Genomic DNA, 14,968 nt, shown 5'->3' with positions numbered 1-14,968 from the left:
TTGTATTTATATACATGTCTAAATAAATCATGTCTGTTAAACTTTTTTGAACTTACAATGTTATCATTGACCTAAGCAGTATAAGACAACATGAAATACAAATAAAACACTTTAAAACTTTTATTTTAAAGTTATTACGAACAAATTTTAAAATACTTTACAATTGTCTGGAACAGTACATGTAAGTTAAGAAATTATAGAGATATATTGCACTGAATCAATTGACGAAGAGTGTTATCAAAATGATTCTGCTATGACGGTCAATATAATCAACATAAGAAGAGTTTTGTGACAGTACATATCATTCAAGATAGATAACTCTTTGTATAGAATTAAATCTTGTTTACCAGGTCTCAAATTTGAAGAAAAACAGCATGGATTGTGTGTTGTGATGTCTCATGAATAAATCTGAACATTTTGTAAATGTTTTAAAAAAAATCCAAATATCAGTTAATTGAATTATTGTACACCAATTTTAAACAATACAATGACTTCACACCATTTTGACCTTATGTGCACTACACCCTAGTTATTCATTGAAGACACATCTGTGATTTTTTTTTTAATTGTATGAGATGTAGCATGCAAGGCAAAAAGACTGTTTGAAGTCATGAATGAGGGAACAAAATATTGAAAGAGACTATAATCAGTATTTTAACTGCTGCTACAAAATTTCAATTCTTGTGCAATTATTTCAGGATTCTTGCTGCTATATCTTGAAGTAACAATGATCACTGTTGAATAAAGGGACTGGTCAAAAGTCTTAAATGTATACTCTAGGTAAAAGCCAAAATATCAAAAAAAATTGAGAATTTCAAAAGTGAGCGCCTACATTCAAAATAAATTCAGTCAACTATTATAAAGTAAATTGACACCAAAACAATTCAGAATAAGATTGTTGGGGTCCTTTTTTTATTTGATATTATAACTGGTAGATAAAGTACAACATATAATATGTCACAACACAAAAACAAACCTGAAGATTTAGAACTCAGCTTTTCTCTGTGGGCAGCACATACTGCAAGTAACCTATAACCAAGGTCAAGGTCATATCCAGGCTGGGCTGCTACTCTACTGACAATCTGCAATTATAAAAGATAAAGGTAAACAATCACAAACAGAACATTTTGATAGAAGTAAAACTAAAGCTTGTCTTAGAATGTGGTCTAATAATGATAACATATTTTAATGATCGCGGGATTATTTTTAGTTTGGATAGAATTGGAAAATGTTCAAACCCAAGGAAGGTTTTAAAACCACAACCTCAACATTCTTCCCTTACAATGCCATTGAACATAAAGGTTCTACACTGGTCATAAATAAAACTGTCAAAATTAATTATTGAATTTCAAGTGATTTTATTAACATTCATTTTAAAATAACCATTCAATAAAAACAAAGTGAACTTTTATTGCACCTGTCAATCTTATGAATGGAAAAATATCATGATTGTGAAAAATGATTTCAAAGTTAAAATTTATGATATCTATACACCATATCAAAATTAAACATCAAACGTGACGATTAATCAAAAGCGACACACTTAAAAGATAGATTTTATTCTGAAATATGACAAACAATCAATACTTGAAATCTGTCATAGTATTGTTGGACAGCTGTGAGAGGTCAATGATAATTACAAGTCTTTCCTTTATTCTATTAAGTTAATTGATGAATAAGAGAGAGATCACACATTACATTGATTGCTGCTTTATTTGTGATTGATGCACATTCTTTATTCACAAATTGGCAGGGTTTATAAGATGGAAATTTTCCACATTCTTTGTTTTACTAATTCAATAATGGGGAGACGATTCCAGCAATGGATATTTAAGGAACTGTTTCTAAACATTAGCCAAATAAGCATATTGACACCAGCATAGGCGAATTTAGGGGGGGGGCAGGGGGCCCGGCCCCCCTTTTTGGGAAAAAAATTGGTTGCTTATATAGGGAATCACTGAAGCATGACTGGAGCAGGCCCCCTCTTAGGTCAGTCAGTGGGCCCCCACTTATGAAAATTTCTGGATCCGCCACTGACCAGTAAAGTAAGGGACAACACTACACAGAATATGTAGGCCCATGAGCAGCATGGTTAGAACAAAAACACCAGGGAAAAAAAGTTTTAAAACTGATATCACAAAGAGAAAAAAAACACCTCTAAAACAACTATTTAAAGTTGAACAACCTTTGGATGATTAAATATGGTACTTACAATTAGAAATATAATTTTCCCCATTGCTAAAAAAACTCAAATCAACAACTACTGGTAAGTAATAAAAATTGACAACTTCAGTTCTTGGAAAACATGATGCATCATTTTCTCAGAATAAAAATCAGGAAATAACATTCATTATTCAAAGAATAAAATGATTATATGGACATTTTGAATAGTTCAAATAAATTAAAAGCCTTGAATTATGAAGAATGACAGTTGGATATTGAGTTGTAGTCTACATAGGTTGTACAGTATACATAGGTAGGAACATATATATATACAGTTTTTTTCATAACATCTGGTAAAAAGTGCAATTTATATTTTTGAAGGCAGAAGTAGTACAGTTTAAGAAAGGCAACAGTAATATGCCACTAATGCTAATCAAAATTGGAACGATTAAAGAATCATAATATGAAATCTGAAAAAAAAACTTTCTTTTTTTTTATGCTTCAAAATTTTGTTATAAATGTTTGGAAATAAAGGACAAAGGATAATTGAAATGAAATGTATCTTGAATGCAAGGATAGTTAATAGTGTACATAAAAATCTTATTTGTTGTATGTTCTTTTACAGCATCTGCAAAATCACTTGGTTCTGTCTCAACAGATTAGTGAGTGATGTTACTACAAACTCTTTTTATTATGCCATCCCTTGTTTCAAAATATTTATCCACTTTCAGAACAAATGTTAAATATTAATCAAGGTTCGAATATATCAATAGTATTCCTATTTTAATCTTTTCATTATTGAAATGAAAATTAATTGCCACATTACACGGTCATTAAGTATCAATGCATCTTTTCGTTTAATTGCGTAGGTTTATTCTACAAAATCTCTCGAAATATCCCAATTAATTTCCATATTGTATTTTTTTTCTTCTTTTCTCTTGATTCATTTCCTTTTAAAACCTGAACTAAAAATCAGATAGCGTTGTTTGCTGACATAGTAACAATATGATTGTCCTAATCAACATCTTTATCGATATTTAAAAACAAGCGATTCTTTCCTCTAATCAATAGAAAATAGATTTCACCCTATTAATGTAAACAAGTTGACAAAGTAATAATCCATCCTTGGTTACAATAGGAAGCAGGAGTTAGCTTTCTATTTAATTGTTTGTTCCTTTCTGATGCTGTTATCTGAAATTGATTTGCTATAATCAGCGCCTTGTGTCAATATCATCTTTGTTTCACAAGGTGCATTGTTGCAGCAATTGATATAAATTGATACAATAAAAAAAAATACTATCAAATTCATTTTACTATAAAAAATAACGAAATGGAATCTGAAATAATTCTTAATTGATACATATGAATAAAATATCATTCTGATTTACAAGCTAAATGTTATCTCTTTGATGGGATCTAATTCACAATAGTGAATTACTCATCTCAGTAAATGAGAACTCCAGTGCAAACAATAACGCCTAATAAGCTGGAATATTGATTAACAAATAAACAGGGTATCAGACATAATTATTCTGTCAATATCTGATATAAATGACAGAGTTGGGGGTAAATAAGATTGTTGTTTAAAGGGAGATAATCCTTGTAATTGTCTCTGTAATGGCACATCTCATGGGAACAAAATCATTTTCTTAGCAAAGGAGAACTCATGTTTATGGAGAATATTTTGAGATACTAGTATTTTGATTAACAACTGATGATTATGGTATTTAAAATGAAACATTGACCTGAGATAATATAAATAAGAAAAGGGTAATTATAAAAACAAATTCAAAATATTGTAAACCAACTGATTTTTGAGGCTTTCACAATAAGAAACATAACGAATATAAATTGTCAAATATGTAAAACTTGGATCTTTGCATAATCTAATTACATCAAGTAAATTTGAAAGTCTCGAAATTAAATCATCATGAAGTTGGCAAGAAAGGGCAAAACGTAAAATAATGTATCCGTGAAAATTAGTTGGTTAGCAGTACAGCAGTATTGCATTTGATACAATTGTAAAGACAATTTGTACAAACAATCTGGTTAGCAGATAAAAATATATAGATCTTACCAGGTTAATTAATGCTATGCAATACAAGCATTTGTTAAACCTTTTAAGAACTAAAAACGGTGGTCAGCAGAGCTGTTATCAAGTACAACATAACTGTAATTTGCAACAGAAAAGATTAAGATTAATATTCCTAATGGGGAACATTGTATAACATGGGCTCTTAGATGAAAGCAATACTATTTAGTCCATCAAAATTAAAGTTATAAGTTACAAAACAAGTACCTCTATTATAGCCCTACCTATACAGTATCATGTATATTTTTCCATTTTTCTGCAGTTCCATGCATTTTTTAGGTTACCTTTTAAAATTTATTTTTTGGGGGATTAAAATATGTTCTAATGGAACTTTTCAGCAACCAATACAGCCTCCCCTCCAATAAACACACATGAAACAAAACTAAACAACCCTTAAACAATGCTAAGCTATAATGTTTAAATTTTGAATTCAATTATTGAAAATTGCCTAAACCAATTATAAAGCTATAATTTGCCATGATTAAGCTCAACAGACAAACCCAAAACACCCAACACTTCCATGGACAAAAACATTTAGATATGACTTCCATTCACAAGTAACAACTAAGAATGTGTTAGTTACTGAAACAATCTTATGAAACAATACGGAAATTAAAAATATGGTAGAAAACTTGATACGCTATAATCTGATTATACGATATTTTGATCAGATCTGTAATTAACTATAACAAACCCTCTAATGACAATTGTTTAAATAATTGATGGATGTTACAGCATTGATCCAGAGGAGAATTGATTTACTTATTGTTCACTTCATATTGGAGTTTCTATTTCCAACCAGGAATACCATGGAATTACTAATCAACAGATTCGTACAAATCATTCATTTAAGGATCTTGGCTATTTATGTTCAAACAGCCCTACAAAATGCACAAGTGCACTATAAGATTCTAATGCAATCGTTTTTTTTTGCTCGTATTGTCTTTTTCAATTTAAGAGACTAGATTATTTTATGCGTTTGTTTATGACGCATTTATAAAATGATTCTACAGGAGTGTTATATGAACTATAATCAAACAATTATTTACCCTATTAATAGGTTGTTTTGTAACTTAGAAAATGTAAATGGCTGGTTTTTCAAAATATGTTTTTCTTGTTAACTAATGTAAACAACTTTTCTCTGCACTTCGAGACAAGAAATTACCAGACATATACTAGAAAACTATTAAATTTGTGTAAAAAAAAAAACTTGAAACAACCAACAAAACTTTCGAAACAAAAATTAAATGAGCATTGAACGATCTGATACATGTAACTAACGGTCATTAATAAACATGTTTATCACTTTATCCCAATTGAGTGGAAGCTTGTACAAGATGTTCACTTAAAGTTTCATCATACATAGCTATTTGAAGAGTCTTATGTAAAATAAGTTTGAGTATGGATTTCAATTATGCTGTAATAAGCTTTCAAGTTATAAATATGAAGGGTAAATTACTTTACAAATGGTCTTTTGGACAATTCTGTCAAACAAACATTTTAAAAAAATAACTATCAGTATTTGGTAAGTGTTCATGGTTTTATTTTCTTTCAGCTGAACAAGACTATTTTGCCATTAATTATTTACAACTCCTTTTAATTGCACCAAAAGCTTACATAATATTTAGTTGTGATAATTTAATCTTTATTAACATTTATATATACATTAACTGATCAATATAGGTAACATTAATTGAATCATTAACACATGATTAACAGTCAAAACCAATGTAATCAAAAGAGTATTAACTGGTTCATTTTTCATTCACAGAAAAGATACCAGTACAATCAGATAGAATCTTAATGTCAATATATCTTTCTTATTGACCACTCAATTAGAAAAGATACGATTATTTGAGGGGAAAAAGGCAGAAAATGATCCTTGATTTAATGATCACTTCATCAATAATGTAACATCTCTTGTTGATGTCTTCTCAATTTCTCAACCATTACGTGATCGTTGAGACACATTAAAAAACCCTTTCAACGAAACTTCTATAAATTCATATCAGTGTAATTTTATAGAAAGAAGAAAAGAAACATTGCTAACCGAAGCTGCTTCATTATTTATTAAATCTTCTTTCAATCAATATTTTAGATGTAATAATTTGTTAGGAATTAGCCGGGAATCAATACAAGTTCAGATCAAATACAATGTCAGTTTCACAAATAAGTCTCCTGTCCAATGATTTTGATTTGGAAACACAATCTATTGATTAACAACTTCTATATAACCTTTTAATAACATTGCCCAGAAAATTAACTCTATTTTTGTCTGTCAATCAATGCTATAAGGAGAGGGAAATGTAAAGCTTTTGTTTGACACTTTCTTATATTAATTGTTAATACAAAGATCTTCTTCTTACAATGTCTTATTATCTGTTAATGAAATAGCTCTAGTTAGTGTCATGTATCTGAACTTTATCTAAATATAAACAATATTGGCGAATAAATAGTTAAATACTTTTCTACCTTGTAATTGATTTAATGCAAAGCTATTGCGTTTTATATTTTTAAAGCAGAAAAAAACCCAACACTGAACAGAACTTCTTTTTAAATTATTTAATCAATGCAAAGTATTTTCATGGGAGATAACTCTTTAACTGGTATCCAAGTGCATGCACTGGTTATCTTTCCTTGATGAATATAACAAGAGGAGATAAGTTGTCATATGGTTTAAAAGAGGGATAATTTTAGCTGGTGCAGTACATTTAGTAAAAAGACACCTCCAGGTATGTACTGTACAAATTTGTTATCAGAGGTTAACATCTTAGATTTTAGTACCAAATATGTTTATAGCGTTATCAGTACGATTTATGTTTTTTGGTAAGGGTGTAACTATAAAGTTGTCAATTTCAGTACAGAAACTCATTTGTCGTAGTTCTACCTGGATGAATTTTAACACCTGATCAAATTTAAAGCTGATTCAGGTAAATATTGTCATCGTCATGGAATCTTATATTTCTGATGTATACTTTCAAGTTATCTTCTCCATTAAATTCCACACAAGGATGAATAAAAGAGCTTGAATATATACCTCATAAGTACTTCTAATAAATGTGATTAAACTTGTCCTTTTCTGACAAACCTGCAACTATTCACTAGTTCTGTGATTTTTCCTGACAAAATAAGCTTTAACATACAGTAAATAGAATAGCCTTATGATATGACTTTACTTAGCCTAGCCTCATGTGATTACAGTATATAAATGGTCTCATGTGAGTATTGAAAACATACTATGACCATGTGATTACGGAACATACTATGAGCATGTGATCAGAGAAAATACTATGACCATGCAATTACTGAACATACTATGACTATATGAATAGTATAGAATGACAAAATGTGATTCCTTCCACTTGTTACATTCTACCTGATTTTTTGTCAAATATAAAAGATATGTAACAATTCAGCATCAAGTACGGGCACTCTTATGTCTGATTGCAACGTCACAATAAAAAAGATCATTCTTTAATTAACTGATACAAATTTAGACAAATGATGTTTTATTGTAAAAAAATACTATTTTAGGTAAAATCATGACAACTTTTACCTCTGTGTTACCACCTACAGAACTAAACTGGCAGAAAAACTGATGACGTTAATTGAACCCGATGATCAATCGTTAGAAATTAATAATTACAAATAAACTTTGTCATATTATACTGTAGGTGTTCATCAATACAATTGTAGACAAATTCAATCACAGCTTATAATGTCACTACTGGTCATTAAATAATTTTTTTACAATTGCACATTCTCACAGAATTAGTTTTGCAAAATATCAATTTTTGCTTGTGCTGTAGTTGGTGATTTATAGTGTATAATTGAGATATTTTGTCAGGTTATTTAAAACATATTAGTTTCTGATGGTTTGTTCAATTATTTTCATTGAAAATTAATTGTGTATACCTGAATTGTCAGAATGATATTACCATTTAATTGATTGAATAACAATTAATTTTATACTTTTATATGTTTTTTATTTTACTTTTCCAGCAACATGCTTGCATGATTTTTTTGCCTAAACCACAATTTTTGAATTCATGTTACAATTTAAAAGTAATTTATAAATACAATCTATGTATTATTATTTTTTCTAACATATTCATTTATCTGTACACTAATGCTTCAGCCCCATTATCTTATCTTGTATTACATCTAGAATGTTAAATACAACTTTTTTATGCCGAATTGTCTGCAATCTTTTAAAGTTTCTATAACTCAATTACAAACAAAATCCATTTATGAATAATTTCAATCAGTTTAAGATATCTTAAGTTACTTCTAAGTGACATTTTTAGCATGGCCAGACAAATTTGGGAAGCAAATACACGATATATTGGTTGTTTATATTGTTCCTGTCATTATTTATGGTAAATAGCAAGGGTTTGTTGTTGCAGACGACACATTACTAAGTGGGTAATTGTGGGTAATTTTTATTGACAAAGATAATATGTTGAATATCATAGAGAGTCTGATGAAATTGGGCCACTCTGCAGTAGATATAAATAATTATTTATGTCAAGATTTGTTATAGAAATGCATACTTTACAATTGAGGTTCACCACAGGGATATCTAGTTAAGGTGAGGTATTGTAAAGGTTAATAGTTTTTTAATAGAAATAAAAGCTTGTGAAACTTAATAATATGCAAGAATCAGACATAGAGGAAAGAAATATTAAATTTTAAGCAGACAAGTCCCTAAAGTAGTTTAAGAATTTCATAAAATTCAAAGATATTGCTCGCTCTAAGGGCTAGCAAGTGATTTTCTTTGTTTTCTTGTTGATGGAACAGACAGACAAATGGACTATGAGTTACCATTATATGACTGCTCCTGTCCAGGTATACAAATAGTCTGATAGCTACCTTTTCTCAAAAATAGTCTGATAGCTACCTTTTCTCAAAAATAGCCTTGACAAATAAATGTATAATTGTAATGCAAGAACATAGTTTTGAACAAGTTGTGTCTCATTTTAAGTTTACCGTAACAAAGAGGCTTATCATTATTTTGTGTATCTGATCACATGCATTAGATGCAGAATTGAATAAATTGCCACGAAAAGGGAAAAACTTTCCAATTATTCAGATTTTCTTGTCATAAATTAACATAGTACAAAAAGCAAAGTCACTACTTTCAATTTAATTAAATCTTTAAAATTTTTATGATTTCACACCGTTATCAGATTTCTTTTGAATTTAAATGTCAAGATTAAGAAAGGTCATTCTCTAAGAGTATAAGATACATTATTTGATGTTTTCTCGTGACGCAAAATAAAACTATTTAAAATTTGCTTTAAGTAATGCTCTGAATATTATGTTATTTGTCCCGCGACAATAAATTTATTTCTTATGCACATTATCTATCTATTCATCAGCAACAAATTTATAATTCTCGATCAATTTGATACAATTTAGGTTCAACCGTCATCCTCATGTTCCAAAGGTTTCATTTTATAGCAAATCCTGTCATGCAGTAACAGAAAATGCACAACAGCAACTAACCGCTTTTGTGTAAATCAATTTAAATCAATTCGAGATTTTTCCGCTAAGCTACTCTAAAGATGTTTTCATTTCCGTCATTATAGATACAATACTTTTGATGTGAACTAACCACTGAGAAAACTACGCATTTACTCTATTAAGTAGACAATTATTACAAGAATAATCGTTTCTCTATCAAATGTGATCGGTATGGAAATCGTAATGACAGTCAGAACAAAAAACCTACTCGCCAAAAATACAATAGCAATAGCGCAAACAAGAAATTGTTATACCACCCTCTTACTCTCCAGCGGGTTTGAAAATAAATGCTATTGAATTAAACAAATCATTTTTAAGCAGCAGCATTCAAACATGTCTGCAAAATTAAATCAAAGTTAAAAAAAAAAAAGAGAGAGAAAAAAAAGTCGAAAGTAATGGTAAACAATTAATTTCCATGATATGAATAATAAAGAATGTCTGAAGAAAAGTAGATCCAATTTTTGCCATAAATTGTCATTGAAAATGTATGTCATTTCTGATGAAATAATAAATCTTGAACTGATTAACACCATACTATCAATTTCCTGCGAACTATGAATTAATTTGAATAGATCATGTTTATATTATTCCGGTAAATATTTAGGTTAATGGATTGATGTGCTAATTACAAAACAACAATTAAAGTAAATTTGATGCTGCTTTTCATGTTGCGTCTTTGTTAAAAATGTGTTAGCTTTCTGAGAAAGATCTTTTTTCACTGCCTTTTCAAAATTAGTTGTTTGCAGCAATTCAAGTGATCCCTATGTTCATACAGCTAAGCTGTCAAGTGACAAACTTAATCAGCTAAAAAAAAAAAACAAATTCTGTTTATATCACCCTCAATTTGTTTATAACCACTTTAAAAATTTCATTTACATGTAACCATTAAGATTTGACATTAAGACTATGTCTTTCTGTACTCTTAAAAAATAAACTGCTTCAGCTGTTTATATTGGACTGAAATTAACTTAATATTACAAGTCATTCCAATATCTGTTTTTAGCTCCGGCTTTAACAGCAACTGCAGGAAGTAATTGAAATTTAACGCCTTTTAAAACAAGATTAACTTAAGCATTGTTTCTTTTAATTTAATTCTGATCCTAGGCTCAATATTTATCAGCAGAATCAATCCACTTCAGATATGGTAATAAAATTCTAACTTAATATTGATTTCTTCGTGCTTAATAACAGATGAAAAAATGTGATTTTTTTTTCTTCCTTGATGAAAGTTTACAAAATGTGCTGTGTCTCTATTAACTCAGAAATCAATACAATTCTATGAATTACTTTGCTCAATAGAAGGACAGAAACAATTACATGATAATGGATTTAGGAAAATGGTCTGATGTTGACTAAATTCTGATAAGTCAATAAATCGTCTATCTCTAGTGAAAAAGTAAAAATAAAAATCACAATTAAAACGACAAGTATCACATAAAAACATTGCACTGTGATGAGCAAGTGTCGCTTCTAAAACTTATAAAAAAGAAAGAAAGGATAGGAAAGTAAAGAAAAGGAAGTGAAGAAAGAAAAAGAAAAGAAAAGCAAGGAGAGAAAAGAAAAGAAAAGAAAAGAAAAGAAAAAGAAAATGAAAAAAACCTCTTTATCTTAAATAGTCAATTACCATAGAATAAAAACAAACTACATTTAAGAATATCTTAAATAGTCAATTACCATAGAATAAAAACAAACTACATTTAAGAAAATCTTTAATCTTCAACAAACAAGACAAATGTTTATTTCATCCAAGGGTTAAATTACTTCAATCTTTCATTGATTAAAAAAAAAAAAGATATTTAAATCCTCCACACAAGTCTTAATTGACATCAATTGATGTTTAATGCACAGTCAATAAAGTCAGCCATCCATGGAATATGTGTTCCAGTAACTTTTTTTTCAACAACAAAAAAATCGGATAATCAATTACGTAAATCACAGCTATAAAACACACCACCTCCCAACTGTAAATAAACCATCATTAAAACCATACAAGTCCATGTTTATTTCTTTCAAATTAAATGCTAAACAGATTTATCAAATTTCCCCCGCCAGTGACCCCAGATAATGATAACTGGTAATCGCTCCACAGAACAAACTTGGATAGCTGACAAGCACAATCAAATTAGATCAAGTTCCAACTCAGGAGAGCTATTTTCCACACAATCATATCACAGTAATAAACAATCAATAAAACATCATGTCGGAGTTATCTTCCTTGCACTACCAAGTGCCCTCAGCTGTCAATCAAAAACCATAAAGATTACTCAACAGTTTAAATAAAGTGTTAAGGATCAAAGAAAAAAGACAGGATAGTGATCTTTTCTTACATTTTTTATAATAAAACAAAAAAGATATTTGATCTGTGAAAATTTCAATTAGTTAAATTCTTAAACAAAAATTCTTCACTGTGCAAAGTTCCTGTGTGGTACCCCTCTTGTTTTATATGCATTTCACAGCTTTCTGAATCTAATTACAACATAATGGGTGAGGATGAGATTTGTTAGTGTACACATATCTTAACTTGTCTGTCAACAATCTTGTTCTGTTTCCCTTGCTGGGTTCCCTGTCAGATTAAGTCTTAATATTAGTATTTACATCAGGAATTGCTGGGTGATATAACATTTTGGCACAACCCCTGTCAGCAGGTTCTACTACTTTGTTAGCATGAATTAAATGTGTATCTAGCTTCCCCATAGATGCAGAGTTATGAAGTTTTATTGAGCAGGTTAAATAAATATGAGGGTATCAAGGAGAGATACTTCAAAATATGTAATTAAAAGCTTAATTATGATTTTATAGGGAACTTGCAATATTTTTAACCCTTTATCTTCCCTTCCTAAAAGAAAACTCTAACAATGTTGAGTTTTAAATCTGATTTCTGAAAAATCAGTAGATTTCATTAGATGGGTAATAATTTTTGCCGCAATACTATGACTTTTATGCACATCTGATCATTCTGATGAATGCTGCTGCTATCCTAATATACCATGTTTATATGCTATGCCAAGACGTTTTGAAAAATAGTTGGGCTATTGTTGCTTTTATGGTTTTTCCACTTTCAAGTTTATGCCAATATAATGATTTGGCAAAGTTGCACAGATTTGTTTTTATTTGTAATAAACACAGGAAAAGTAATTATTTAACTTGACAAGAAGCTGAAAGAATATGTCTGTTGCTATTTTATTGCAATTTCTGTCATCATGTATTTTATTCTGCTACCAACACATACCAGGAGTTCTAAACATCAATAACACTTTCATATCAATTTGTTTAATCTGTGCATTATCTACTCTTGTTCAACATCCTGGGCTTTTATCTTCTGCTACATATAAAATCAAGCAAATGTTTATTATACACAGATAAAATGATGTAATCTATTTCAAGCTTGTGTAAAGAATTTATGATCATTGTCCAATTAGTAGACACAGAAAATAAAGATGGTATGATTTTGTGTAACTTATTAAATTCAAATCAATTCAAAGCACATTACTGAGATTACTCATTTTATCAACAACTGTCCTTAGAAATTGCTCTTCAACCTCTGACCTTGACATGGGAAATGGTCATAATCTTTGTCATTTTATTTTCAAGAATTGTCAAGACATGTGATTTATTTTATATTAACTGGTGCTGAGTCTGCTGACAATCAGTTTTAACATACAAATTACCATAATGATCAAATGACCCCTATTTTCAAGGTCAATAATCAAGATTAGCATCATGTTTTTGCAAAAGAGACAGCATCAAATTCAATCCAGAAAAGGTTTATTTATTATAATTTTCAAGGTCTGAGACTCAGAGGTCAAGGTCTTGGAGGAAATCATTGTCTTTTGTTGACAACAGTTTTGTCCTTGACCTTTGACCTTCAAAATCCACTATAATGACAGGGCTACTGAACAGACAGACAAAGGTAACACAGTACAGTTAAGTTGCACAAATAGATATGTAAATGATTTCCTGTAAAATTAAGCTAAATAGTGAAAGGGTTGGTGATAACTAAATGTTATTTTTAAAAAGCACTTATAGATGATACAACAGAAAAGTACTGACTTCATAACAGACATATCATATAACTGAAATAGATTTGTAAAAAGATAATTACATAAGTAAGATGTATGAACTCTTTATCGACAACAGGTAAAACTGCTATTGACTACAATAATCTCCTGCAGTAATCAATTTATGGAGGGAAATCAAGCACTTTATTAGCAGAAGACACAGAGTGTAACATTATTTGTTATTAACCAGTGTTGGTGGCCTACAGGATTTCCTTGTTTTCTAAGCAGTTCATTTCTACTCAATCAATAAATAATAAGAAATGGTAATTGACATTGTTGGTAACATTCTGATATTTTTATCCCATAATGGCTGAGAAAGTTCAATGAACAATTTAATATTTTGTCTATAGATCAGTGAGGTATAAATGGGAGATATGAAATAACTATAGTTGTAATGTTTTATAGAAATATATTTAATTTTTACACTTTTACAATAAATGGTGCAAACTTTAAATTATTAATGACATTACATTATGAAAAAAAAATCTTTTTTGAAACATGTTATTTTATATTTAGCACAAATGTGCAAACTTTGCACTTTTTATGATATTGCAAAACATGAAATCAATTTGTTAGATTTATCAACCAGGAAGTCATAATTCCCAAGATACAGAAACTAGTGAGCAGAAGTACTCCATATGGTTTCTGTATTTTTCTGAACCAATCAAAAGTTTGGACAAGATTTAGATACCATTAAAGATTGAAGAGATCAAAGATGGAAATGGGGCATGTATCAAAGAGACAACAACCCAACAGTAGAGAAAAGCCTGAGGCCACCAATGAGGAGAATTCAACACAGGAAGAAAACCTTGCACTCGGGGTTGAGCTGTTTTAACATCCAGTGGCATAGTAGAATGCCTGCCCTTGAGTTTGTAGTTTTTGGGGTTTGTATTCCCTGTAATCTTGCAAACAAATCCTTAAAATTCTGGCTCAGCTTGTTGACAGTATAGAGCAAATCAGAGATCATATTCCTATCAGACTCTCTTGCTCTCTCTCTGAATATGCACGTTTTATATAGATTGGACTGTTGCTTTTAGTTTGAATGGTTTTACACTAGTTAATTTTGGGGCCCTTTAAAGCATGCTGTTTGGTGTGAGCCAAGGCTCAGTGTTGAAGGCCTTACCTTGAC

The 14,968-nt window shown here is 29.8% G+C and overlaps 1 protein-coding gene across 2 annotated transcripts in view; it reads right to left on the bottom strand.

Moving 5' to 3' along the window:
• Positions 1-14,968, bottom strand: part of LOC143045290 (zinc finger MIZ domain-containing protein 1-like) — a 220,115-nt gene that overhangs the window by 51,114 nt on the left and 154,033 nt on the right. For both annotated transcript variants that reach the window (XM_076217676.1, XM_076217675.1), the window contains exon 6: positions 977-1,082. In XM_076217676.1, the coding sequence (XP_076073791.1) occupies positions 977-1,082 (106 nt within the window). The remainder of the gene's footprint in view (positions 1-976; positions 1,083-14,968) is intronic.

The sequence above is a fragment of the Mytilus galloprovincialis genome, chromosome 9 (genome assembly GCF_965363235.1).
Source record: "Mytilus galloprovincialis chromosome 9, xbMytGall1.hap1.1, whole genome shotgun sequence".
In the NCBI taxonomy this organism is placed as follows: domain Eukaryota; kingdom Metazoa; phylum Mollusca; class Bivalvia; order Mytilida; family Mytilidae; genus Mytilus; species Mytilus galloprovincialis.
Note: the sequence above shows the minus strand (reverse complement) of the source record. Positions and strands in the feature narration are given on the sequence as shown.